Below are 27,973 nucleotides of genomic sequence, written 5' to 3' on the forward strand. Positions count from 1 at the left end.
CCTTTCTGAGAGTCCAGCCTCAGACAAGCATGGTCTCCTGTGAGGCAGGAACACAGCTTCCTGACAAATGAGAAGGAGTGACCCTTATTCTTGGCTTCTGTCTGTCTCAAATGGAAAGACAGATGTTCCACACTACTGAAGTCTGGACAGCACCTCTGAAGCTCTGGAGATGGTCTCTTCCCTTCCTCTGGTGATGTCCACCTACTCCTGAAATGTAGCATCAAGGAACTTCAGCTGCTTGCTTGGCTCAACTGGATTCCAATTTTATCCTTCCCTTTAGTCCCTCAGAAATAAGCAGCGGAGAAATAATTCCCTTCCTGGGGATATCAGCTCATTCCTCTAGTGTATTTGCCACCCCTTAAAGGAGCACCTTAACCTGGGGTACTTGTGATTATTGACGCTAGAGTGGGTCCCTCCTAGATTCTGGGACAGCAGGTGTCTCCTGGGATTGTCCCAGGCAAACCAAGACATAGAGTCACCTTACCTAGCTGGATAATAGCCACCTAACTGACTTGTAAGAGTGAAATGAACATACCCCCAGGCACAGTGAGTGGTCTAATCAGGTTTGATTCAGTGAATCGCCACTAATGACACTGGTCCTTTGGTGTTTCAAGCCTCTGCACCTTATTTGGGCCTCCTTTCTACTTATTGCCTTTCTTCTTTTCTCTATTCCTTTACCTTTTGTCGTTGGCATGTTACCGTCTTCATTTCTGCCACTAGACCTATGCCCCTGACTGCCTGGGATTAACAGAGGCTTTTACAACTCTGCTTACCCTCTTTTTCTTGATTCTAGGGCTGGTACCAGCCAAGCCCATTATTCTGGGTCCTAATCTGTTTGGTGGAGTTGTTACTCCACTTCTCTGACCTTGCACATAGGGCCTGGGCACTCCTAGGAATTAGGGGCAGGGTGGGGTTAGGGTTGAAACCCATTTGCTCAGACACTCCTATTTTATGTTCTATTAACTTTATTCCTCAGGGGAATACTTCCCTTTGCAGTCCTTTGTAGTTCACCCTTGGGTTCATATACAAGATCTCACAATTATCAGTGGAAACATACCCTGAAATCTTCAGTTTAGAGGCAGTCACTTTCAGGACCACAGAAGTCTCTGCCTGGTGGCTGCTTGCCTCCAGAAGGCAGAGCAGGAGTGACTGCCACATTGTCATGGCGGGAGCGCGTGAGGGCTAGTGTCTGTGAAGTGGGGGAAGAGTGGGGTCCTGTGGAATATGAGCAGGGCAGGAAGCCCCAGCCTGAACCTGTGCTGTGTTTGGGCCAAATATTGTCGCCCCCCGCCCCCGCCCACGAAAAAAACTCCTGCGCTCCCAGAAGGTGCGAGTACTGAGATTAGTGTCATGCGGGGCCGCTGAGTGTGACTTCCAACCCTCCAGCATCTCGTGTCCCACTCGTGTCGGAGCCCACGGCTTTTCAGGACAGGAAGCGCTGCGGGGTAGTGCGGGCAGGCAGGCACGTCACACCGGACAGCGACCAGATTGCTGCTTTCGGTTCCCCGGCGGGCGGTGAGGCAGAAAGCGCAGGGCGGAAAGGGGAGCCCCAGCACTTCAGAGCTGTCGGGCTGTGGCCAGGAAGCAAAGCACCGGAGCGCTGCGGTGCCAGCGGCCGGACTAGGGATGACCGGCAGGTTTGCGCTGGACCCAACCCCGAGGGCGGTCAGGCGCAAGGGGGCGGGCGCTGCCGTACTGCGGCCGCGGGGTCAGGGCGGGCCGGCCGGCGGGGCATTTAAACCCCGCTGACAGCCAGTCCCGCCCGGGACACGCGCCCAGCTCCGAAGCCTCCTCCGTCGACTCAGCCTTGGGTACCGGTCGGGCAAAATGCGGTCCTCTCTGGCTCCGGGAGTCTGGTTTTTCCGCGCCTTCTCCAGGGACAGCTGGTGAGCGGGGCAGGGGACGGAGGCGCACCAGGACCTCCCGGGCTCGGGGCTTGCGGGGGGCCGCGAGGGGCCTCGGAGATCACCCCCAGATCGGCCCTGGCGTCGCCGCTTGGCCAGGGGTGCTGGCGGGACTTGGTCGCGGGCTCCTCCAGCGGCGCCCACCTCGGAGGTTGATAACCCTCCCTGCCTAACTCCGCCCGCCCTCCCCCAGACCCCGCGACGCTGACTCTGTGACACTGGTGAAGAACAGGCTGCCGGGGAGAGTCTCCGCAGGCCAGAGTTTTTGTTTTTAACAACCGAGAACTGTCTCAGAAAAGCACTGTACTGAGTAATTGCTCTCGGGCATAGGCTTCTGATGGCACCACTTAGACAACATTAAGAACGTACTAGTGGACTGAGTCAGGAGTTCCAGAACTCTTTAGTCAAGGAGCAGATAAGTTTTTGAGATTGCTAACCCAAGATTCAGCGGGACAGAATTAATCACACTGGACCGCATGAACTGGTGAGGGATGGCTGTCTTCTAGGTTCAGAATATTGTTGATGTTGTTATAGTGTTCTATCTTCTGGACATATAAGGAAGACCTTTCTCTTTCTTCTTAGGCTATATTAACCCATAACAACTTAGTAGATTCTGCTTTCATAAACTGAAATGAAACACTTATAAATATATTTTTCTCCCTACCTGACTCCTCAGAATTCAGAAACTCTCATGGAATCTTCTTGCTTTTCATGGCAATATGGTTATTTGCACGGGCTGAGTAAGATTTTTTTTTTTTTTTAACCAGTATATAATTAGAAAAATCGGTTATTCAACCAAGACCTTGCCTGGATGTTGTATTTCATCAGGATGTCTATTTAATCAGATACAACCAGCCTCCTTTAAAAACTGAGGTTCGGCCGGGCGCGGTGGCTCAAGCCTGTAATCCCAGCACTTTGGGAGGCCGAGACGGGCGGATCAGGAGGTCAGGAGATCGAGACCATCCTGGCTAACACGGTGAAACCCCGTCTCTACTAAAAAATACAAAAAACTAGCCGGGCGAGGTGGCGGGCGCCTGTAGTCCCAGCTACTCGGGAGGCTGAGGCAGGAGAATGGCGGGAACCCGGGAGGCGGAGCTTGCAGTGAGCTGAGATCAGGCCACAGCACTCCAGCCTGGGCGACAGAGCGAGACTCTGTCTCAAAAAAAAAAAAAAAAACAAAAACAAAACAAAAACAAACAAAAAAAAAACTGAGGTTCACTCTATGGAGCCAATACTAAGAAAACCCTCCCAAGAAAACGGGCTTACTGGGTTTCCAGGTTTACAAGCCAAAAGGAAGGTCACTCCCTGGCTAGCCCAGAAACTTTAGGATATTTTGGGGACCCTGAGAAGAGGAATTTGCCCAAATATATCAGTACAGTAGGTAAAACCTGGTGGAGACAGTTTCTTGACTCAGCTTCTAATGTCAGGACAATAAATAATTAAAGGCTTTAAAAAATCTAATCTAGGATTCCTCATGAAAACTTCCAGTCAAGTTTATTAACTTAACAAGGGCTATAGGGTAAAACACACTTGTAGTACCTATGTACATAATCAAGTCAAATTCAATGAGACCAGCTTTATCTTGTGATCAAGAATAATCTTTCTAGGAAATTTTAAAAAAATCAAAACAGGAGAGACTGTAGAAAAACAATGTATGTCCGTGGAAAACTATGCCTTGTCTAGCGGATAGTCCTCCAGGTTATCAGATTCCAGCTTTTAATTGACCTTGAGCTATTATAAAATTCTTTGAAGTGGTAGGTAACTGAGAAGTCACGCAAAATATGCCTGTGAAGATTATTTCAGTAGTCTTCCCTCACAACCTGTAGAAGACCATTTAGTCTCAATATTCCTAACCTATATATGAATATATTCTTTAGATTCTCTTTTTGAAATTGTAAAATATACATTATGTAAATTTTGCCATTCTAACCATTTTCAGTCTACATTTAAGTGGCATTAAGTATGTTCACATTGTCTCTCAACCATTACCATCATCCATTTCCTGAACTTGATCATGTTCCCAAACTGAAACTCCATACCCATTAAACAATAATTCCCCAATCCCCCTCTCTAAATTCTCTTTTGAACCGAAATCTTTAACATGGGTTCATTTTTATGTCTTTGTGAGAGTCAGAATTTTAACCTTTTTCTGAAAAATAACTTTTAACAGTCTCCAACTCAAAAAACACTAGGTAGATAATCTAAATTAGTGAAGAAGGCTAGAATTGATGAGAGCTCTCAACAATTAAAAAATGTGTAGGGTAGCCAATTGTCTCGTTTCGCCCAGGATTGAGAGGGTTGCCGACAAAAGACTGTTTCAAAACCAGGACAAATTGGCCATTTTAATAGCATCTGCTGTATCTAAAGGGGACTCCTCAATCCTGTTCATTTAATTTGGAAATTTAGGCCCAGTATTGCCACATCATCCATTTTTCTTTTCTTTCCTTTTTTTACTTATAGAGACAGGGAGGGGTGTGAGTGGGGAACCGGGGTGGGGGGGTGGTGGTGGTCTGGCAATGTTGGCCAGGCTGGTCTCAAACTCCTGGCCTCCTTCAATTCTCCCATTTTGGCCTCCCAAAAGTGGTGGGATTACAAAGATGAGCCACCATGCCCGGTCCACATCGTCTGTTTTTCAAGAGAAGTCTGGAATCTAGCTATTTTTGTTAAATTTTATTTGTAAATAATGGTAACTAACACAATATTTTAAAAACTGTGCAGACCAAACGGACTGCTCCAGTGGCTGACTGCCTCTAAGAGTGGCTGAAACCCCTCCACCACACCTTGCAGCCCAACATGTGGTCCCTGCGGTCAGGAAGAGAATCACTGTGAAGCCCCTCGCCCATTGCTGAGGGGCTGCCCTGCTCTGCTCTGAGAGCTGTGCCCTTTCCAGGCGCTGAAAGGCCTCCAGACGAGCTCCCAGGACCACTGAGTTCTGGCCTTGGCGTTCGAAGGCTAAAGGGGACCAAGAGGGACGCTCACAAACCCCAGTGGCCACCCCTTTCCTCTACCATCCCCTGGTCTCGGTTCCCCAGCCTGCGAGCCCAGGTTCCCCAGCTGCTCAACTACAGAAAGGCGCTCTGAAAGCGCCCTGGGTGTGTGTTAGGAGGGGAGGATGGAAACGGGAAACGCTGGAGGCATGCTTACAGTCCCAGCTACTCCTGAGGCTGAGGTGGGAGGGTCCCTTGAGCCCAATAGTGTGGGACTGTAGTGCACCATGATCATGCCTGTGAATAGCCAGTGCACTCTAGTCTGGGCAACACAACAAGATCCCATCTCTTAAAAAACAAAAAACAAAAACTCCCCCTCTATTCTATAACTGAATACAGAGCCCTTAAGAAGCATCAGAGTAAAATAAAAACTCTCTGTAGGTGACAGAGACTCAAAAAGTGTTGATTAACTTATTACTGATAATTTTCAAGAATGAATGATCTGATAAGAATTCATGACAAGAATAATGCAACTGACAAGGAAATTTGGTTGCTTCTGTGGTATGCAAAACAAAAAGATGCTAATCCAAACAACAAAAAAATCTAGACAATGTCTAACAATATAAGGCTAATTTCAAAAAACACAATGAACATGATATTAATTTATAAAAATGAACATGACTTTTACAGAGAAAAAATCTTATAATAGATAAAATTTCTGAGATATAATTTACACAAAATGCCAAGAATATCGACTGAAGATACTCAGTGAGCTTGAGGTAAGTCCTGAACATCTGTATTTTAATAAAACTGCATAGGAAAGGCTGATGTACAACTCCAGTTGAAAACCAGTGGCCTGGAAGATGCTAGATTTAAATTAAAGAAGGAAAGTTGCAGCCCAGTAACTTATTTTATTATTTTATTTTATTTTATTTTTTCGAGACAGAGTCTTGCCCTGTCACCCAGATTGTAGTGCAGTGGCACAATCATAGCTCGCTGCAGCCTCAAACTCCTGGGCTCAAGGGATCCTCTTGCCTCAGCCTCCTAAGTAGCTGGGACTACAGGCATGCACCACCACACCCAGCTAAGTTTTTTATTTTTATAGAGACAGGGTCTGGCTATGTCGCCCAGGCTGGTCTCAAACTCCTGGCCTAAAGCCATCCTCCTACCTTATCTTCCCACCTCATCCTCCCAAAGTGCCAGGATTGCAGGCGTGAGCCACTGTGCCCAGCCTCCAGTAACATTTTAAATAATAATTGAAATCGTGACTAGTAACACATATATACTGTTGTCATCAGGGAAGGCACCATCAGGGTGCTGATAAATAGAAACATGTCATGTACAGAGAGGGCATTGAGAAATCTGCACAACTCTCATATAGCATATAATTTCTCAAATATTTAGATAAATAGTAATATTTTACCAATATAGATTTAACCTAGAGAAGGCTGAGCATATCTTCTGACTTGACAATTATTTCTAAGCAATTGATCGATATTAACATATTAAATAAATCTAATTATTTCTAGCACCTCTCTTTTTAAAAGATGAAAGAACAAATCTTTGTGGTTTTCCAGGAGCCCTCCCTCTTTTTAAATTAAATATTCAAACTCATCAAGATTTTGCCAACTTTGGCAAAATTTTAACGCATTTAATTGCTTATTTTCAGACTTATTGTTTGCATGTAATATAATCTAAGACAAATCAAATTTTCTTTCTACAGACCTACAAATTTATCCATTCAGATTTGAGCTTCACTGTTCTCTTTCTTATTCTGGAACAACCAGTCATTTTTCTTATGTGTAATATTTTTCCTTTTAATAAACAAAAACAGGTTTCAATACGATATATACAAAGTCATACTTCTCTGCCACTATTGCACCTAGTAGAGTCTCATTCAAGTATATTGGTTATATCTTTTAACCAAAGTAACTAACATTTCAGAGAGAATGGGGAGTGGGGAGGGTGGATCATCATAAACCATCTAGAACACACTAGCATTCTAGAAGGCTCAGTAATACACATAACATGACTTTCTCTAGCCTCCAGCACTCTTCACTTTCACACTTCTCAAGGTGTGAATTCAGCTACTGTGTTCCCCAACATCTCTGGGATTTAAGACAGACCTGGGTTGAAATCCTTTCACCACTGTGAGCCTTGAGTTTGCTGAGCCCCAGTTTCCTCATCAGTAAAAGTCAGATGGGTTCTTGAGGATAAATGTGATAATATAAGGAAATATTCTTGACGTCTTGTGGCTGATTGAGGGTACTCAATAGGTATCCTTTTACTTCCTTCCAGATAAGTTTAGGTTTGGATTCCTATCAAACACTAAATGTCACGTAGTTCTTCTGTAGGTCCATTATTATGCTGAGCTCTGAGGCCTGCAAAGACAGTCAAGACAGGGTTCTACCTTCTTGGAACTAAGAATCAAGCCGGAGAGAGGGTGTGTACACATAGTCAGCAATTTTGGAAGGCTCTGCTCTGCTTATTGAGTGCCAAAGGATGACATTTCCCATGTGCCATGTCATTCAGAGGACCAGCAAGGGGAGTGCAGAAGTCGGTTGGGGAGATTTTGAAGAAAACGACTTGTTGAGCATTTAACACATAAAAGGTTAGATATTATGTGTATACATTGCCTGGCATACAGGAAGCATGGAATACGTGGCGGCTTTTACTATCATTATTAGTGATGATGATGTTATTATTACAGATACATATTAACCCAATTCACCTTTCCTGTGCTAATCAAAATACAGTCCAGGGTGGAGACAAATAAAAATAAAGACTTATAGTCTGAAAATGAGAAATCAAGTCTCTGTCACATTTAACTGCTTTCACATGTCCCCCATTTAAGAAGTGAAGAAGACGGAACAGGAAGCTGAAAGTGGATTGGCCCTGGGCCTTGGACTCCTCCTCTGTAAAATGAGGGTAATAATAATACCTGTATCACACGAGTGTTTTGAGGTTGAAATGAGGTACTATGTGTAAGGTACTTAGGTCAGTGCCAGGCTGATGTGAAGCACTGAGTAAACACTAATGATTGACTATATTCTATTTGCTTTTCCTACTACTTTGTGCCAGGCATTGTTTATTTGTAATTCTTGTGGAACTGCAAGGTGAATGTTAGCTTCCCTGTGGAACATATGAGTATAATGAGGCACAGAGCAGTCATGTAAGCCTGTCCAGCGCCACACAGCTGATAAATGACTGAGCTGGAGTTGGAATCAAGATTAGTCTGACTCGTAAGCCCATGGTCTTTCCACTGCCTTCCTAATGATAGCGTTGGGTGGGGAAAAGATTACATGGCCATTTGGCCTTGGACAAATCACTTAACATCTCCAATAAGGCTCAATTTCCTTATCTATGAAATGGAAATAATGATGTACCTATATCACAGGGTTTTGGTGAAGTTAAATGAGAAACTGCTTAAAGCACTTAGCCCAGTGTCTAGCATACTTGGTGTTGGCTAGGTGCTTATATATTTCTGTGAAGGGAGAGATTCATCTCCATTAGGAGAAGGAAGTCTTTGACTTGGATCTGGAGGTGTTCTGAGCAGAGGTCACAGAGCCGGCAAAGGCATGCAAGTGGAGACATGGCCCGTCCCCTGTCTATGAAGTAGTAACATGTAGCTCCAGCTGGCAGGAGCAAAGGGCACCCCTGGACAGGAGGCTTGGAGTCATATGGCGCCAGGTGTGTGGAGACAGCTGCAGACATCCAAGCAAAAGTCAGAGACGGCGGAGTTTCTGCCCAGGAAGATGTTGCTGTCCTCCTCCTGTTAGGCCTTCTTTGTCAGGATGATGATGAGTGGCTTGTCCATGGCGTTTCAGAGCCACAGAGCACCGGAGGTTCCCCAGCCCAGAGCCTGGCTGGTTCCTGCCTTTTGTGCCAGTGTCTGTGCGGGTGTGTCTGGGAGCGCCTGGCAGCATGGGAAATGACTGCGGCTGGTCCTTATGGGGCTGGGCCCATTTCCTGGGGCCCTCTGAGGGGACAGCCCAGAACGTGCATAAGAAAAGCCTGTGGGAGGAAATACCAGGGTGACCACAGCTGGATGAGCAGGAATGGGCAGGAGGGCTAATTGGGCAGGCAGGAAAAGCAGGAGCTGTGAGCTTCCCACACCTCGATCTTCCCCTGTGAGCTGGAAAAGGCCACAGCTGAGCTAGGACGGATGGTTCTGCCCTATGGAGTTAGCTAAGGGCTTTCACTGCCGGTTCCTGGTGCCCACCCTGAGGAGGACGCAAGAGAAAGACATTCAAACGCATACCGAGAGATAACCTGTGTGCCAGACACTTTCACATCCAGGATATCTCATTTAATCTTTATAACACTCTCGTTCAGCAGGAGTGTATGATCTTATTTAAAGGAAGATCAAACTGAGGCTTAGAGACGTACAACAACTTGCCCAATGTCACGTGAAGTGGCAGAACCAGAAATAAGGACTCAGCCAATTTTGCTTGAAGTCTGAGGTCCGTTTCCTTGTTCTGTGGGCTAGCTCTCTCATATCTTACTTTCCTGCTGACTGCAAAGAGGTGCATGGTAAGGGCAGCAGAAAGGGCTGCTTAAAATGAGCTTTGATGGGAAGAGGCTGCTTGGAATAGGAAATGAGGGCTCCTGGGGAGAACCTGGAGGCTCAGCCCGTGATCCCTACTCTGGCCCCCCAGAAGGGGCATGTGAGCCTGTGGAGGTCCCATCCCCCACCCCTCGTGACAGCAGCTTCTCCCCCAGCTGCTTTTTGGGCTTCCTCTTCCACCCTGCTGTTTCCTCTTTCCCTCCCTACAGTGGACTGGCGTGCACCTCACTGGCCTGGGGTGGGGCTATCTGACTCAGGCCCTGTGGGCTGGTCTAGAAGGTAGCAGCAAGGTTTTGAAATAGTCTGTATGGTTGGCCAAGGCCTTGTTTTTTCCAGTCAAGTTTCTGTATCAACTGAGAGCTGGGGTCGGAGTTGACAGTCCCAAAGTAACAGCAGAATTGAGGACAGACACCAGGCGTAGAGTCCCTGAAGCCCAGGACGTCCTATCTGAGTCACTAACAGACACAGACACTAAGTTGGTGTGTGTGTGGGGTGGGGCGGGGGTGGGGGGCCAGTGTTACTACTCTCCTGTTGGCTTTTGGCTCAGGTCTTGTCCCCTGGACCATTCCTGCTCAGGAGAAGGAAGGCCATCCTCCTACACCTCTAAGCAGGACTGCAGCTCTGCCATCATCAACATGCTTCCATCAGTGCTATTTACACAACCTTTCTTCAGAAGAGACACCGAGTTAAAACCTGTTGGCTGCCTCTTCTGAGCTCCACCAACACTCCCACCCTCCCCGTTATTCCGGCTGCTGATCAGAGCCCCTGCTGCAGCATGAAGCCTGTCTTCATTCTGCCTGACCATTCAGGGTCCCCTACTCAGCTTTCTTCCCAAAGCAAAACCATCTGTCCTGTATTTTCCTCTTTCCTAAAACAGATTGTCATCTGAGCCACCAATCTCTTCTCAAATGTCCTGAGTTCCTCGTGGCTCCTGGCCAATGGCTTCTTTCTCTGGGAAGGCTCTCGGGGCAAGCTCTGAGCCAACTTGATCTCTCTGAGCCAACTTGATCTCTCTGAGCATGCGCCCACGTCCCAGCTGGAGGAAGGACAGCAAACAGAGGGTTCCCTGAGGGGCTGGCTGCTGCCCTGAGAGAGCTTTGCGCCTCCCAGAGGGAGCCTTGTCCTGTCTTGCATGCTAAAGGCCTGGCTTAGGGCTCTGCCCCTGTGGTATCTGTTCCTGGCTGGCTTTTTCCTAGCAGGATATCTCCCAGTGCTGGTGGAGGGCTTGGCGGGGGGAGGTGGGCACTGTCACCATTGACCCCAGCCAGGTTCTTACTGTACCCAGCCCTCTATCCTTTTCAGATCTGCTTAGTCTCAGAACAGTCACATCCGAGAAGAGGCCACTGAGTCCATTTTCTCAGGACAAGTGCCAAAGTCACCTGTAGCCACAGCCAGTCCAGCCTGGGACGGGGGAGTGGCTAGGGAGCTACTGGGGAACAGGGGCTTTCTGACATCCCGGGAGCAGCGTCCCTCTGCTGGGCTGTTTCTTGGTTTTTGCTGTTGCAGTGGTGGTGGCAGTTGGTCTTTTGGGGGTTTTGTTTGTTTGTTTCTAATCTGTTGCTGCTTTGGGAGATGCCATTTCTTGATTTTTACCCCAGAAGCATTCCTAGTGCAAAGTCTCAACGAGGTCAATAAAGTTATTATCGGGCTTCTTCGAAAGAGTAGGTTGGACTGTCAGCTAATAGTTAAGAGATAGCTAGTCGACCTCTCTATCTAACTTGGTTATTCAGTAACCAGTATCCGGTGGGGGGAGGTGGGTTCTGAGAAGTGCCACCTCTTGCTAACAAAGTCTTTGAGGGCCATGAGACAGCCACCCCATCTGGAGCAGCCAGGGATCTTCCCCTCCATCCTTTGGTCATTGGCCTACTTGCCCAGCCTGGCCCAGCCTGGCCCAGCCCCTGGGTGGCATCCTCCCTGTCATAGCCACCCTGGGGCCAGCTAGGCAAGGCCTGACTCTTCATATTCTGTGCCCTGCTTCTTTTCTGGGACCTCTTGACTCATGAGGGAAGGACTGGTGACAGGAGAAGTGAAACCTGTGGGTTCTAAATGCAGGAGCGCATCAGCTGCCTTCCTGAAGCTAGTGTGAGCTTGGCAGTCTTGGCCTCCGTCTAGCCTAGCCCTTAGCCTGACCGAAGTTCCCAGTCTCCTGTGGACCATGGCACCTTGATCTTTCTCTTAGGAAGAGAAAGGGGAATGGATAGAGCACCAGACTCGGAGGAGGCCCTGACAATGGGGAATGGATAGAGCACCAGACTCGGAGGAGGCCCAGCTCCAACTATGCCATGCCCAGCGAGTGGTGTGACTTTGAGCTCGTCCCTCCATCCCTCTGGAGGCCAGGAAGGAAGTCCCAGAAGTGGCCAGTGCCAGGCCTAGTGTCACAAAACACAGCTGAGGACCCCCTGCACCCCCAAGACTCATGACTCTCCTGCTACCTTGGGTGTGTCAGGTTTTCTACCGGCAGATCATGGGGGACTCCAGGTGGTGGATTTCAGGGAGTTGGGGTCAGAGCTGACAGGGATATCAGGCCACCACCTGGAGGAGGGCAGGGCTGGAATCTTGGAACCTACCAGGTCAGGATGCAAGTGGGGACCCCTGCTGACATTCCTGTCTGCCCAGGGGAGCAGGTGGGAGGGCCCCAGGGCTGGAGTCTCCCCTATGTCCCACTGTAGGCTCCCCAAGAAGCCCTAGAGCCCACCACAGGCAAGGCCAGAGCTCTAGGAGCCAGAGAATCCTTATGTTCATCTAGACCCAGCTATGCACAGTGGGAGGTGGGGTGGAGGGTCCCAGGCTGGCAGCCACATCTCTGCCTTCCAGGTAAATCCAGGGCCTAGAACCTCCACTTCCCAGGAGAGTTTGGTTCAGCTCCTGACCCCACTTGGCTCCCCTAACAGAGCAATGTGGGCTGCCTCCACCCCTCCAGCCCTTCTTCCTCGTCTGAAAATTGGAAGCACACTAGCTGTCATCTAAGCGCTTGCTGGGCATCAGGAGCAATTTCAGACTGGTTAGGTGCATCTCACTAACCCATTAGTAGTTCTGAGAAAGGTGACAGACTCTGCTTTTCCGATGAGTAAAAAGATATAAGGAATGAAACCAACTTTTGCCTGATTCCCAAGTCCTTACTCTTTTCTCTTATAGACATCCACCACCTGGGGTCCCCTGTGATGCTGCCATGTGCCTGGGAGTGGCTGGCAGGATGAAAAAGGCCCAGGGAACTGGCCTTGAGCCTTAGTGAGGAAGCCTGTCTGCGCTTCCCACCAAAACCTACAGGGCACAGCCCTGGGTCTTCACCTGGCTTAGGCTGGCTGGGGTTCAGAGCCGCTGACCTGGGAACTCCCGCTCTCTTCAGTGGCTTCCCATCACCTCCACAGATAGCCTAAATGCCACAGCTTGGCATCTGAGGCCCTGTGCCATGCCACCTGAGGCCCCTGCCCTTCCCAGCCACCTCTGCTCCTCTGCTTGACTTAGTTTCACCCTTCAGATATCCCCACCGAGACAGAGTTCCCCAAACAGGTAGTGTCATTTCACACCTCCATGCCTTCGTGCACGCTGCTTCCTCTCCCTGGCAGTCCTCCCTGCCCCAGCTGTGCTTGGCTTGGCCTCGTCCTGCTTGTTTTTGAAGCCTCAGCTCCAGGAATCCTTTCCCGACACTGCTCCCTCCTTCTGGCTCGGAGTCTCTCCTCTGTGTCATCTAGGGCTCTCTCTTATAGTGTCATCACACCAGGTCTAACTGTTTCCCGGCTGACCTGTGCGCCCAGGCAGGTGGAGATCCCGCTCATAGATTCTCTTGCTAGTGCTGGATTGTAGCATGGTGCCTGGTGCAGGATGGGCACAGGGATGCATGGGAGAGCAGCCTCGCTTCGGCCAAAGAGAATCAAGATGTTAGAAATGGGCACAGCTCCTCCTACTGAGGTTGGCAGGGATAGGACTCCAGACAAAAGGGCCATGGGGCAAATAAGGAAGAATACCTGGGGCCACAAGCAGCGGAGTCGGGGAGGGCAGGCTGGAGTTGACACAGTGCAGCGGGGGGAGTGGGGTGGGAGGGGAAGTGGTGCTAGCAGCAGGCTGTGCCTCCAGGCCCCCATTGGCTCTGACCAGCCCTGGGAGGGCTCAGCGTGAGTGTGGAGGTGCAGTCTGGCTTCCTAGTCAACACCAGGCTACGTAGCCAGCAAGGGCTTCACTGCCGAGCCTGTGATGAAAGAACAGTCGTAGCTGGGGCCCCGAGGCCCCCAGGGATCTTTCAGACACTGAGAGGATCTGATTTGTCACCATGATCAGTGGTCAAACATCTTGGCAAAGGCCCTGGCGCGTCCATGTGGTCATGAAGGCTGGTCCCACTGACTGGGGGGCCTCAGCGGCAGTATAACCAGGGACCTGGGGACTGGGGGAGAGTCATGCTGTGTTCTCTTGTGGGACAGACAGGGTTGATGCTAGCAGCCATGTGTAACTGATGAGGAAACCAGAGGCAAAAAAAAAGGCTTAGGGATTCCCGGGAGGCTACACAGGCAATTAGTGAGAGGTGCCACGCAAAGCTTCCCGCCTCCCCCTGAACCAGGTGCATCCCAGGCAGGGCTTGGTGGGTGCTATCTGTAGGGCTGCAGGGTTCTTCCATCCATTGCTCTTTACAGAAGGCCAGCTGGACAACCTCTTCAAAGTCTCTCAGAGGATTGCCCTCAGATTCTAGAAGTCCCTGAACTAAGAGTCATGAGCCGTATGGCAATAGGTGGAACCTGGAAAACATTGTTGCCACAAGCTTGCCCATGTCAGTCACTGTGACAGGCACTTGGAGTAGCCCCAGCTTCCCTAGACAACCTGAGTCCCTAGAGGACCTCTCTGACCCACATGTGCACCTTTGGGAACCGGTGGTCCGAGAGGCTGGGGTGTGGAACCGCCTGGATTCCAGACTGCACTGTTGCACCTTCATGCCGGATGGGATGGAAAGGCACTGAAAGCATTTTAGCAGAGCCGTGGAGGGGGCAGGAGTAACTTCAGTCTCTCAAGAAGACAGACTGTGGGGACTCAGGTAGGAAGCTCAATCCAGGGGCAAAGTGAGAAGGAGCCTTGTAGCCCAAGCCCATTCAGGCTTCGCGGAAATGCCCCTTTATTTCCCAAGTGGTAGTGGGTGTTGCTTCATGCCACATTTGGGGGAAGTGGGTTTGAAGGAGGATTCTTAGGCAGAGGGAGCATCCAGTGTCCCCCCCTTGGGCTCTCAGAGCCAGGACAGAAAGAGCTTCAGGAGCCCTCCCACCCTTTTTCCTGACCTTTCTCCATGAAGTCTTCAGTGAGCCCTGGGTCTCGCCTAACTCCTGGCCCCTTCTCCTGGACTGGGGCTCCACTCTGAGGCCTATTTTCCATGCATGTCCTGGCTCCTGGCTGCAGCAAGGAAGCAGACAGTGACTCAGCAGGGCTCTGGGGTCCTTCCCCAGGCCTCAGGCTCGGGGAGCAGCCAGGGCGCAGTGGAAATGCTGAGTGCCACCCAACTGGACTGTTCTTTCCATCCTGGGCCAGGGCATGGGATGAGACGTGAGGAGTGGGAGACAGCACATGTGTGTGAGTCACAGATGGAAAGAATGGGCTGTATCCAGTGGGATGGACAGACTGAGACTAAGAAGAAGGCTTGGGTCTGTCACCGGCTGTCCCACTGCCACCTCTTTTCCAACTACCACCTGGCTGAAAGAGGTGCTGTGTCTGCCTGGTGGAAGCTTCAGAGAAGTGTCGACCTCATTTTAAAAGCAGACACTTCTCCTGACTGACTCAGTCTCCTTCCTACCGCCAATCATTTCAGACATGTGAAAACCACTCGAACTCCCTGCCCCCACCTCTGCTGCACACACGCACACACACACGCACACACACACGCATACACACACACACACGCACACACACACACACACAGGCGCCCTGACCTCAGGGAGGCCGACGAAAAGCAGAGGTGCTGCCAGCTGGTCAGAGCAGGCAGAGGTGCTTCCTGTGGGCTGGGGCTGAGCCAGCTCCAACAGAGGCCTCAGGAGTTGGGACCAGGGAGACAGGTCCCCTGAGCACCCTGGCCTCTGGGCATTTTTTCCCAGCCTCCCCTTGGCCTCTGCACCAAGAAGGAAAGAGCTGGTGGTGCCCAGGCCCTGGGACTGCCAGAGGGGACACGGGTCGGGGATGCTGGCCCAGAACTTCCAGCCGGGGCTGACTTCCCACTAACACAGATGCCGTCCCTTCCTGCAGGTTTCGAGGCTCCATCCTGTTGCTGACCTTCCTCATTTACACCTGCTATCACATGTCCAGGAAGCCCATCAGTGTCGTCAAAGTGAGGCTGGCTGGCAGCAAGGAGGAGTGCAGAAGCATACTGTCATAACCGTCCTTACCCCTTCCCATGGCCACCGAGGCTCCTTTTGAGTTTATTCCCTAAGACAGTTGTGTGGGTGGCTGTAGATGGAATAAGCGTGCAGGGCCCCTGGGCTGTGTGGATGCTGCTCATGGCTCTGATGTGGCCGCTTTCCCCTGCAGCCAGTTCCTGCAGGAGGAGGTGCCAGTAGGGGGACATGGAATCTGGTTAGGAGGCAGTGTCTCTGGTATGGTTGGGGCAGGTGGTTGCTTGCTCCCCTCTGGGTCAACCCCTGACCTGTGTGTCCCATTGCCTCTCCAGAGCCGTCTGCACCAGAACTGCTCGGAGCAGATCAAACCCATCAATGATACTCACAGTCTCAATGACACCATGTGGTGCAGCTGGGCCCCATTTGGTAAGCACAGGGCAAGGTGCTCTTCCCATTTCCCATTCCCTCTTCCTCGAGAAGGGGGTGTCCAGGGAGGGCTTCCTGCAGGGGCATCCATGCAGTCAGCTTTCTGTTCCTCCCATCTGCTTTCAGACAAGGACAACTACAAGGAGTTACTGGCGGGCGTGGACAACGCCTTCCTTGTCGCCTATGCCATTGGCATGTTCATCAGGTAAGGACAGAGGCTAAGCCTGTGACCAAGAGGAGGATTTAGAGCGGCTGCCTCCCCTTAAGGAACCTGGGGGCAGCTGGGTTGAAGCGAACTCCCACCAGGGAGTGATGGCTCCCCAACGTGGGAGTGAGATCAGGGATGCTGCACATACAGTCCACCCACAGCCATCCTCCGTGCCTTACCACGGTCGCAGGACTGCTCCTTCGCCTGGTAGACTCCCACTGGTAGCAGCTCTTTTGCCTGGAAAGGTTTTCCTGGATGTTGCCTTTGTGTCTGTTCACTCAGATAGCACAGTTGGTGGGTATGGACTGGGACCCTTTAAGGATGGCCCTGTGTGCATATATAGCTGGGAGAATCCCCGTCCTCTGCTGCATCCAAACCAGCGCGGGAAGCATGCTGTTCCTTGCCAGGAAGCCATGATCAATAAGGCTGCAAACTGCCTCCAAAGAGCTCACAGGCTAGTGGGGGCAATGGATGCATCGGCAGCTGGTGCTAAAACTGTGGCCGGCTCCATGACAGACGTGGCCATCGGGTGTTCTGGGAGCTCTGAGGTCGTTACTCAGTCCAAGCTGAGCTAGAGCAGAGGGGTCAGGGAAGGCTTCTTGGAGGAGATGGTGCCTGACCTGATGCAAGGGACTTGGGCACGGCGGAGCAGATGGAGACCTGGGCAGAAGGAATAGCAGGAGCAAGTAGGGCAAATGTGAAGAAGCAGCATGACCTACGGGAGGAACCGCGGGCAGGTGTATGGAGGGAGTGACAATGTAGGGAAGGTAGCAGCAGGGCTGAGGGCTGAGGGCTGAGGTCGTTTGCACATGAGGTCCACAGGCAGAGATGCATGGAGGGGTTTTCGCCAGGGCGTCCCATCCAGATGGGCATTTCTGAGAGTGATGCTGAGGGACCAATTTGACAACAGCCCAAGCTGTTGAGCTTGTGTTACTATAGTGGTGATAGAGGTGGAAAGAGGCGATGTACTGGAGTACTAGCTGAGAGGTAGCCCGGTGAGTCTTGGAGACTGAATGTGAGGGGTGGGGAGGAGGGACGGGAGTCTGAGGGAGCTCTGAGCCTGGCTTGAGTGGCCAAGGGGTGGCATTCACTCAGATAAGGGTAGCAGGATGATGAAGGGGTCAGGGCGGTTGGCAGGAGGAGGAAGAGGAATTCGGCTTAAGAGCACTGGGTTTCAAATGCCCCAGGGGCATCTGAATAAAGGAGGCACCTGGCTGCGACTGACTGTGAAGCTCTGGGAGACAGATCAGGCCTGAAGATATGCATGTGGAGCTATTTAGCCTATGGGTGGTTGTTACAACCATAAAAGTGATACAAAAGGCTGCTCCGAGAGGAAAATCCACGACAGGGAGCGGCTGGCCAAGCGAGGAAGATGGGCAGGCTAAAGTCATGGAGCATGGCCAGGTGTCACAGAAGCAGTGGGGGACAGAGGTTGGCCCCGTCACATGGCCACACAGAGGTCATTGGTGGGACCTTGGCCAGAGCCACTTCCTAGTGTGGTGGGGGCAGAAATGTGGCAGGGAGTTGAGGTGGACTCAGAGGAGCTTAACCGCAGATCCAACTTTCTCTTCCCCAGTGGGGTTTTCGGGGAGCGGCTTCCGCTCCGTTACTACCTCTCAGCTGGAATGCTGCTCAGTGGCCTTTTCACCTCACTCTTTGGCCTGGGATATTTCTGGAACATCCACGAGCTCTGGTACTTTGTGGTCATCCAGGTATGAGTTACCATCTTGCACTTGGGCCTGTGTTCCCGTCTCGGGAAGGACCTGGGAGACTGCCGCTCACAGCGGATGGGAGCCTGTGTTCCTGGCTCCCTGTCTGGTGCTCTCTATTACACTGCACTGGGTTCCACCTCCTGGTCCTGCTGCCCCCGCATTTATTCACTCAGAGAGTTGGCCTTGAGCACAATGCCGTGGTCACTTCTAATGCCTGAGAGGCTTGGTCTCTGCTTGAACAATCTTGAGCGAGAGAAGCCAGCTCATGACACTGGGGAGGTGTGGCATGTGTGTAAGGGAAGGGCAAGGTTTGTAGTGTGGGGTATGGAGGGCTCCTTGGCCATAAAATTGAACCTCCTCAGCCCAGAGTGGTCAGAGCAGGGAGCCAGTTGCTCAGCCCAGGTCTGCTCCCACCCTCCCTCCCCTCTCCCTGCAGGTCTGTAATGGACTCGTCCAGACCACAGGCTGGCCTTCTGTGGTGACCTGCGTTGGCAACTGGTTCGGGAAGGGGAAGTGAGTGTGACAAGGGAGGAGGAGTGGGAAGGATTGGGAGGGCTGGGGGTCCCGAGCTGGTCACTGTGGCCTCTGATGTGATTTCAGAGGGAAGGGTCAGAAAGCGGCCTCTGAGTTGCTGTTCACATGCTTAGCAGTGGCTAAAAGCAGGACTGATTTTCTCAGTGATGAGGCTTTAACCCATAGAGCAGGCAACCTTAGTTATGCTTTTTTCTAATAATAGATGAATTTCTATTTTCAACAAAGACAAAAAGCCTATAAAACGTTTTCCCCCCCTTAATTGGCTTGTGTGCAAAACAAAGTTGCTTCGGAGAAGGGATTTTCGACGTTGGCACTACTGACTTTCTGGGCTATTGGACCCTTGTTTGGGGACTGTCCTACCACTGCAGGCTGTTTAGTAGTAGCCTTCCTGGCATCTGCTCACTGGATGCCGTAGCACACCCCGAGTTGTGACCATCAAAAATCTCTAGCTGTTACCAGATGTCCCTGGTTGAGCACAGTGCTTTAGAGTGACATGGTGGGACAGAAAAGAACGAGGGCCGGGCCCCCATGCCCTCGGTGTGGCTCGAGCTCCCATTGGCACTCACTCAGGGAGCTGGGCAGGGGGAGCGAGACCGCAGGCCCTGCAGCCACCTGCTTGACACCACCCAAGGTCTCCCACTCCTTGCTGACTTGCAGCTTTGGGGCTCAGTCTTTGGTGCCTTGGGGAAGCTGCAGTTGGCCCAGCTTTAGAGCTTGGTTGGGGCCGTTGCTATGAACAATGTGCTTTGCTTTTTACTTTTTCTCCCTCTTCCTTTCTCTCCCTCCCTTCCAGGCGGGGGTTCATCATGGGCATCTGGAATTCCCACACATCTGTGGGCAACATCCTGGGCTCCCTGATCGCCGGCATCTGGGTGAATGGGCAGTGGGGCCTGTCGTTCGTCGTGCCTGGCATCATTACCGCCATCATGGGCGTCATCACCTTCCTCTTCCTTATCGAACGTGAGTGGGCCCCTCACTCTCCACAGAGCCCACAAGTGAGCCTAGAATGTCTCGATTTCTGGGAGAAGGCAGCTAGATCTACTGGAAAGATTGCTGGTCACAGAGTGGGAGGACCAGCCTTGAGACTTTGGACAATCCCTCAGAGCCTTTATTTTCTCATTTGTAAAATAATAATAGTAATAATAATGTCTATTTTGTAGGATTTTTGCAGGCTTAACTGAGACACCATAGTTAAAATGCCTGGCCCATAGTAGGTGCTTGGCAAGCACTGGTTGAATCTGAGAGGTGTGAGCAAGGAAGGTGGAGTTGAAGGGACATTTTTACAGTGACCAGGCTCTCCACTTGCTGCAGGTGGCTTTGTGCACTATCCAGGCCAGGTATGAGAGCCACTCTGTAGCTAAGAGTACTAAAGTCTAAGAGGCAGTAGTGACACAGCTGGTTGTTAGGAAAGCCAGGCCTAGAAAGCTGTCTCCTGAGCCCCAGGCCCTGCTCCCTTCTGCTGGGACACACACTGGCCACCTTAGGAGTTGGAGGTGGGGCCGGTTCCTGGGATGTCTTAGACCCAGTGCGAGGTGAGGGCCTGGCAATCACCTTGGGACTGGGGGGGTTGGGAAGCTTCTTAGAAGGCGTTTTTTTTTTTCCAGACCCAGAAGATGTGGACTGCTCCCCTCCTCAGCACCATGTGAGTGTGAGCCCTCCCAGCCCCATCCCTGCCCTCCAACTCCATCCAGAGTGCTGGACGCAGAGAGGCCTGGGGAGCTAGAGCAGAGAGTTCTGGCCCTCACTGACCTCACAGACCCAGTGCTAGGCACATGGGTTGGCCCTACAGCCTGATGGGTCTGGCAGGTCAGTCCAGCCCGAGATGAACATGTGCCTCCCCATCCTGGGGGCCAGTGTCTCTTGCCTGGGCTGCACCTTCAGCTGGTGGGAGGCAGCACACAGACGTACCCACATCAGGGCTCGTCTCCTCTGCTCAGGGTGAGCCAGCTGAGAACCAGGACAACCCTGAGGACCCTGGGAACAGTCCCTGCTCTATCAGAGACAGTGGCCTTGAGACTGTGGCCAAAACCTCCAAGGGGCCATGCGAAGAGCCTGCTGCCATCGACTTCTTTGGGGCGCTCCGGATCCCAGTAAGAAGTTTGTGGAATGGAGGAAAGAGAGGGGCTCTCCATATTTTTCTGTTGGCGATGAGGAGATGGGGTGCTTGGGTGATCTCTTTTTCTAGAACTTCTTTATAGGGGAGATGTAAGCTGGGCAGCCTGCCTGGGGAGGGCAGTGTGGGAGACTTGTCTCGAAACGACCTTGCACAGTGGTCATGTTGCTTTTATTGGGACTGGATGTGTTGGAGGCTGCCTTGTGTGGCAGGTGATGGAAAGTACTGGGGTGGTGCTGAGCACCCCTCGGGGCCACCACTGAACCCAGGACCTCTGGACCCCTTCCCATGTGCCCCCTGTTGCACTCCCCAGGGCGTGGTCGAGTTCTCTCTGTGTCTGCTGTTTGCCAAGCTGGTCAGTTACACCTTCCTCTACTGGCTGCCCCTCTACATCTTCAATGTGGGTAAGTCCAAGAGAAGGGGAATGAAGGGGCCTCTGAGGAGGCAAGGCCACCTCTGGTGGGAGAGGAAGCCCGTCGTGGTGATACCTGTGATTCCAGTATATAGACAGAATTCCTGCTGAACCTCTCCTAGAGTGAAAGGAGCTTGATTTAGTTCTTTATTTAAATGAAAGCTAAACCCAGCGCACTACCGCCTAGACCCTGACCCCAGCCACCTTCCCTCCGTTGGAACTGAGCTGAGGATTAGGAACTCAGAGCTCTGTTCTGCAATTCTTGCTGTCTTCTTCTCTAGCCCTTAGTGTAGGAGAAGCCCCCTCCAGGCTGCTTGGCTCATAGGTGGTAGGGTTGGGAGGTGCTAGGAAAGGCCTGCCTGCCGGATCCGTCCCCAGTCCAAGGAAGAGGGCCTGATGAGCGACCCCACTCCTTGTAGCCTGGTGGTGACCATGGTGGTCTCCCAGTGGGACCTCATGGGATTGATGCCCCTATGCCTGGGTCTGCTGGGCTGCACTGGTGTTCTGCCCTGTCTCACAGACCTACTCCCTGCTGCCCCTGCCCAGGGATGTACAGATGAGAAGAGATCACTTGAAAAAGGATGTTTCATGTCCACCTGGCCTGGGTCTCGGCTTTTCCATAGGTCGGGCTACCAAAGAGCAGCCCACCCCGCCCTGCCCAGCCCCCAGGAGCCTCCAAGCTCCACCAGGGCTGAGGACCTCTCACCCAGTACTGCTCCCTTCCCTCCCAGCCCTGGGGAGGAACAACAGCGCCTTGCCACACGTGCTTGCTCTGAACAGGATACTGTAGGAATTACTCATGGCCAAGTCTCAAGCCGTAGCTTGCCCTGCAGCTCTGTCGGGGCCTCTCTCTGTGACAGTGTGGAGTGCTAGGGCAGCTTCTTGGACACCGTGACTCTTTGTTTTGTGGCCTTGGTGCTGACTTCAGAGTATGAGGCAATCTCGAGGGTGGGGCTACAATCTCGGCTTCTGGACATTCCTTTTTTAAAACATGGAGCCAAGGCCTGTTACCTGAGGCCCCTGTGTCCCTGCAAGTCTCCTTCCTGGCTCTGTGTATGAGCACAGCCTCAGGTAAACGGGAGGAGCGCCTAGTGCTGCTAGGGCCCCAGTGAAGCAGAGAAAGGGCTGGGCTGAGCCTCAGGTTGCGTTCCAGGGGAAAGGTGGCCACGGGACAGCAGGCTTGGGGGCCAGATCCCAGGGCTTGCCAGGGAGGGCTTGTTCTGGGAGGTGAAGGTCATCCTGCAGGGGAAGAGGGCAGTACAGGACGGGACCAGGAGGGCATCTGTCCAAACTGCTGCACTCTCACCCTGTGGCCCTGGCCAGCCTGCTCCACACGTCCCTAGCTCTTCCTCGGAAAAGGGGGCAGTGGCCTGGATCATGCTCTGCGGGGCTTCTAGCTGTGACGCTCAAGGACGTTTGTCCTGAATCCCAGGTCTGACCACATACCTGTGTTTTCCACAGCTCACTTTAGTGCCAAGGAGGCTGGGGACCTGTCTACACTCTTTGATGTCGGTGGCATCATAGGTGAGGCCCTGCCCTGCTCTGCCAGCAGTCTCCCTTCCCCTCTTTTCTTGTGGGGTGCAGGAAGAAGTGACAGGTCCAATGGGCTATGACCCGGGTAGGTGGCACCAGAGGAAAAATGGCTCCTGGGTTTATTCTCAGTTCTGCTCCTGCCTGGCTGGGTGGGCCTAAGAAAGATGCCCTTTTGTTTGGTCTCCAGTAGTGATGGGCACTAGAGGAAGGGGAGGGCTGCAGACAAAGCAGCTCTGCTGGTTCTTGCTGGCAGGCCCAGGCCAGCACTGGGCACAGGTGAGGGGATGGGTGGTCCTGTCTGGGAGGCAGTGTGTGAGTGGGTGTGTGTTCCAGGCGGCATCATGGCCGGGCTCATCTCTGACTACACCAATGGCAGGGCCACCACTTGCTGCGTCATGCTCATCTTGGCTGCCCCCATGGTGCGTATAACCTCGAGGGTAAAGTGCAAATGCATGTGAGCAGGAGCCTGTGTGGGCCTCTGGCCTGTGTGCACGTCCACGTGTTACACACATGGTTGTCTCTGTGTACACGTGCACGTGCATCCCTGTGCGCACACGGGGGAGGAGAGGCGAGGGTCAGCAGAGGCACCTTGGAAAAAGAGCCAGACTGCAGACTTTAGAGGGAGATTCATGACTGTTTGGCCTTGGTAGAGAAGGAGACCACCTCCTAAACGTCTTGATCAAGGAAAGAAGAGATTGAGGTTGAATCTGAGAGAAGACTGTTGGGAGAAAGGGAGATGATAGAGTACCACGTTTTAGGCCGTCCATCCTGGGACATTTAAAGACCAGAGAAATCTGGGTATGCGAGGGAAAAGGAATAGGATGCCTTCAGGGCAGGAGACGGTTGTTCCAGACCTCAGGGCTCCAGGCTGGCAAAGGGATTCTGGGTGACTCTGCCTCTCCCCTCTCCTCTCTCAGATGTTCCTGTACAACTACATTGGCCAGGACGGGATTACCAGCTCCATAGGTGAGGAGGAGGTTGCAAGTCCTGCCAGGCCATGGGAAAGGCACTGCCTTGGGGGCCCCATGAGGCCAGCCCACGTGGGGGCACTGGCAGGTGGAGGGGCTGGGAGGGCTGAAGGCCAGAGGGTGCTCCTGCCCTGGGGCTGGGGCTGTGGGTGGTGCCTCCTCTCTGACTGGGCTGTCTCTGTGCCGTCCCAGTGATGCTGATCATCTGCGGGGGCCTGGTCAACGGCCCATACGCGCTCATCACCACTGCTGTCTCTGCTGACCTGGTAAGTGGGGCCACCTCCCGAGGGCCAGGAACCACTCTGGGGGCTTGGTCATGGCCACCATCTCCAGGTCCATTTCCCACTGTCTCCCATCCCGCAGAGGAGAAACCATCAAAGTCCTTCAGAATGTACCATGGGCCCCTCTCCTCTCAAGCCCAGACCCCAGTCACCACCTTCCCTGAGTCAGCCCCTCTCCTGTCCTGGTTCCGCTCCTGCAGCCGCTTGGCTGGGCTTTCCCACTCCACTGTCTCTCTCCAGGGCACTCACAAGAGCCTGAAGGGCAACGCCAAAGCCCTGTCCACAGTCACGGCCATCATCGACGGCACCGGCTCCATAGGTCTGTGACTCTAGCTCTGTTGTGGGCCGGCCCCTGGGCATAGTGCCCTCCGGTGGGCAGGGGAGGTGCAGGTCCCCCTGCTCACGAGGCTGTGCTCTATTCAGGCGCAGCTCTGGGGCCTCTGCTGGCTGGTCTCATCTCCCCCACGGGCTGGAACAACGTCTTCTACATGCTTATCTCTGCCGACGTCCTAGCCTGCTTGGTAAGAGTCTTGGGGTACACAGATAGGTATTGAGGGATGCTCCGTCCTGCGAGGCTGCAACCCTGGAGGTCCAAAGCATTGGCCATTGGGGGTTCTGGGGTAATGAGAGCAGCTGCCCTTTGCTCAGAAGCACTCTCCCTTCCCCCGAGTGACCCCTTGCCAAATGGAAGTGTGTCTCTCCCCCTTCTCCACTGCCAGTCCACGGGTCACCTGGCGCTGGGCACTCAGTGCTCAATGCTAACGGTGCCCTCCCTTCCCTCTGCGCCTTGTGCTCCACAGCTCCTCTGTCGGTTAGTGTACAAAGAGATCTTGGCCTGGAAGGTGTCCCTGAGCAGAGGCAGCGGGTGAGTCCTCCGGGGAGCTGAAGTTGCCCCCCTCTGCCAAAGCCACTTCTCATGGGAATCAGCCCAGGGCTCAGTTTCTCCAAACGCAGGCTGAGGCTCCTCCAGCCCAGACCTGAGGAGCACTGAGCCAGTCCCTGGGTGGCCCCGCCCTGCTAACCTGTCCCCTGTTGTCCCCATGTGTCTCCATAGCTCTAGTGTGGTCCTAACCCACCAGCGATAGTATTTCCCTCAAGTCCCATGACTTTTGTGAGTATTTACTTCGAGTCTGTGACTCAAGCGCCATTTGAATGGGGGCTGCATGCAAATCCTCTGTCCTGCAGTATGACTTTTTCCAACTTTCTCGTTTTTCTCGGGGGCCACTTGTAAAGACTTTCAGCCTCAGCAGAGCATAGTGCGTGGGAAGCGTTTGCCAAGGGGTCTGAGATGCCACAGAGGTTGGCGGCCTCTTCCCTGAGGGACAGTGTCAGAACTTTGGACGTGCCCTCTGGGGACAGAGGAGGCAGAAATAGGGAAACCAGTTTCCCTCTGAGCTGAGACTGAGTTGCAAGTGCCTCCTGAAGTTCAGAAACCAAGGTCATCTGGCCCCTCTGCCTGGGGTATGCAGAAAAACAGCAACTACCAATCAAAGTCTCTGAAACAAACGTGAATCAAACATGGGTGCTGGCCTGGTGTGCTCTCTGCCTCCTGTCTGGTGGTGGTGGATGTGGTGGTGGCACCAGTAGGTTAGTGGCTGAGGCTGCACAGTGCTGGTGGTCGGATGGTGGGCGGCCCTCTCCCGCTGGGCGTCCTGAGCAGGAGCCTCGTGCTAACAAGGAGGCCGCTAATGAGCTGGCCGGAGCCGTGGACCTGGGCTGGATGGCAAACGTGAGGAGGAACCCCCTGGGTCATGGTAACCAGCACGCATCCGGGGACGCACTTCCACTTAAGGAAGACACCACGCAGGGGAGAGAAAGTGAGAGCAGGAAGACACACGACACAGGAAGCACACAGAGCACCTGTCCTGTCCTGCCCTGCCTGTCCTGGAAGGGCAAAGTTCCTGTGCCTGTGCTCCTTGGAGCCAGGCCTGAGGGTGGGAGGGGAAGAAGAGCAGCGGAAAGTGAGGAGTATTTAGTGAGCAACTGCTCGGTGCCTGGAGTTGTGTCTGGCTTTCGATGTGTGAGCTTGCCTCACAGCAGCCTCTCATTGGAGGTGAGAGGCAGAGACTCAGAGCTCGGGCACAGCCTAACACTGAACCTGGGCCTGGGGGTTGTTTGCTTTTCTCTGGGCTGCCACCACTGTCCCAGGCTGGTCCTTCTCCACGGGGAGCCTGTGTGTGAGGTGTGCAGTGATTTGTCAGAGCAGACAGAGCACTGGACTTGGAATCCAAAAACCCCTGGACAGTCCCGCTTTCTCCACTCACTCCATGAGACCTTGGGCATAGCATCCAGATTCTCTGAACTACCACATCTTTATGTATGAATGGGGATGCTTATCCCTGAATACCCGGCAGAACTGACCTGAGGCTGAGATAAGATGGGATATGTGATGTTGCTTTGTAAAGCTGTCAAATGTGGCATGAACATTGTAAGGTTTTAATTTCTTTCTTTTTTTTTTTTTTTTTTTTTTTTTTTTTTTGAGGCAGAGTTTCACTCTTGTTGCCCAGGCTGGAGTGCAGTGGTACAATCTCAGTTCACTGCAACTTCTGCCTCCCAGGTTCAAGTCATTCTCCTTCCTCAGTCTCCCGAGTAGCTGGGACCACAAGGCAAGCGCCACCACGCCCGGCTAATTTTGTATTTTTAGTAGACAGGGTTTCTCCATGTTGGTCAGGCTGGTCTTGAACTCCCGACCTCAGGTGATCCGCCCGCCTCAGCCTCCCAAAGTGCTGAGATTACAGGTGTGAGCCACCGCGCCCGGCCAGGTTTTAAGTATTAATGTGGCTTAATATTTCCTGCCTGAGAGGTCTAATTACAGAGAACTGAGATGAAAGCAATGACGACGGGACCCTGGGACCCTGTCTTTCCTCTCCCCAGTCAGCAGGAGCTTATGAAGTCGTCTCACTTTCTCTTCCGCCCCTCTTTCCTCTTCATGCAGGTATAAAGAAATATGAGGCCCCAGTTGGAAGAGCAGCATGGAAGGCCCCAGTTGGGTCCCCAGTGTGCTCCCCATGGGCAAGACAATGAAAACTTCCACAAGTAAGGGAAGCAACCCCTCTTAACTGAACATCAGCCAGCCCAGTCCAGACCCAGGGCTGCCTAAGGACACAGAGATTCTCCATGGGAAGGGGACTGCCAAGCATGAGGAAGTAGAAGATTCAGGGGCCTGAGCTCTGGAAGCTACAAGCAAAGGGCATGGGACTGGGGCTGAGTTGTGTCTCCATTTTGATAAGGGAAGGATATGCTCAGACTCTTGCTTGTTCAGATTCCAAGACAGAAGGCTTCACAAGGCCAAGGCCTGGAAAATGTGCATCTCTCCTTCCCATGTTAAATTTTAATCTCTGTAATCTGCCTGTATCTGTAGGTGGGCATCTCACTCCGTCAAAGGAGCCCAGCCTCTCTTTGTCCCTCTATCCATGAAACAGTCTTCTCTGTGCATTTCCCCAAGCTGGGCCCTCTTCTACCCTCCATTTAGGCCTGTTGATAGCTCCCTTACCTGCCCATCACTGCTTTCTCCAGGGCCAACACTCGGGCGAGGCAGGGGAGCTGCCTTCAGTACATAATTTGAGGGGGCACTCCCTCTTGGGCACAGGCCGGCCCTGAGTGCCTCCCTTGCCTCACTCTGATCCTGGCCCCGTAATGTCCTCAGTGGAAGGTGACTGGGGGCCAGTGCTGTGGGGAGAGTAGAAAGAGGAGTTGGCATGACTAAAAATACCAGTATGTGTATTAAGTATTTTGAGAATGAAATGCCAAGGAGTGCCTACTGTATGCCAGCTCTGCTCTAGGAATGGAGTAGACAATGGACACAAGAAGGACTTACGCCCTGAGCACAAGTGCCAGCGGTGACAAGACTGGCAAGATGTGAGGGCATGCATGGTTCATTCAGGCAGTTGCTGCAGGTGTGGTCGCCTGGCGCCATCTGCCGCTCCCTTTTCCACTTTTCTGTATCCTCCTTCCACCCCAAGTCCTGGATCACTCAGTCTTCTGGCTAGCTCTTGGCACCTCCATCTGACCCTAAAGTTGCCCATTGGCACCAATAGATTCCCTTTGACCTGCTGCACCCATGCTCATCCTTGTTGGGGCTTAGCT

The 27,973-nt window shown here is 52.5% G+C and overlaps 2 protein-coding genes across 3 annotated transcripts in view; one reads left to right on the forward strand and one right to left on the reverse strand.

Annotated features, from left to right (window-relative positions):
* The window catches only part of HEPACAM (hepatic and glial cell adhesion molecule), a 543,784-nt gene that overhangs the window by 150,646 nt on the left and 365,165 nt on the right, over positions 1–27,973 (reverse strand). The window lies entirely within an intron of this gene.
* Positions 1,528–27,940, forward strand: SLC37A2 (solute carrier family 37 member 2). 2 transcript variants are annotated; one of them, XM_050755693.1, is made up of 18 exons: positions 1,528–1,886; positions 15,612–15,693; positions 16,033–16,126; positions 16,253–16,331; positions 17,911–18,046; positions 18,483–18,559; positions 19,374–19,540; positions 20,185–20,222; positions 20,518–20,670; positions 21,007–21,097; positions 22,567–22,629; positions 22,972–23,057; positions 23,556–23,604; positions 23,799–23,872; positions 24,128–24,206; positions 24,311–24,408; positions 24,688–24,752; positions 26,823–27,940. In XM_050755693.1, exons 1-18 carry the CDS (start codon positions 1,828–1,830, stop codon positions 26,836–26,838), a joined length of 1,506 nt encoding a protein of 501 aa, XP_050611650.1. In that variant the 5' UTR covers positions 1,528–1,827; the 3' UTR covers positions 26,839–27,940. The 2 variants fall into 2 exon arrangements, with proteins under 2 accessions (XP_050611650.1, XP_050611651.1); XM_050755694.1 differs by lacking the exon at positions 15,612–15,693 and having other exon boundaries at positions 1,728–1,886.

This window comes from Macaca thibetana, chromosome 14 (assembly GCF_024542745.1).
Source record: "Macaca thibetana thibetana isolate TM-01 chromosome 14, ASM2454274v1, whole genome shotgun sequence".
NCBI classification, from domain to species: Eukaryota; Metazoa; Chordata; class Mammalia; order Primates; family Cercopithecidae; genus Macaca; species Macaca thibetana.

Coding starts and splice junctions, on each gene's coding strand:
- SLC37A2 (XM_050755693.1), top strand. CDS start 1,828: ATGCGGTCCTCTCTGGCTCCGGGAGTCTGGTTTTTCCGCGCCTTCTCC. Junction 18,560..19,373: donor AACTGGTTCGGGAAGGGGAA/GTGAGTGTGACA, acceptor CCTCCCTTCCAG/GCGGGGGTTCATCATGGGCA. Junction 24,207..24,310: donor CGACGGCACCGGCTCCATAG/GTCTGTGACTCT, acceptor TGCTCTATTCAG/GCGCAGCTCTGGGGCCTCTG.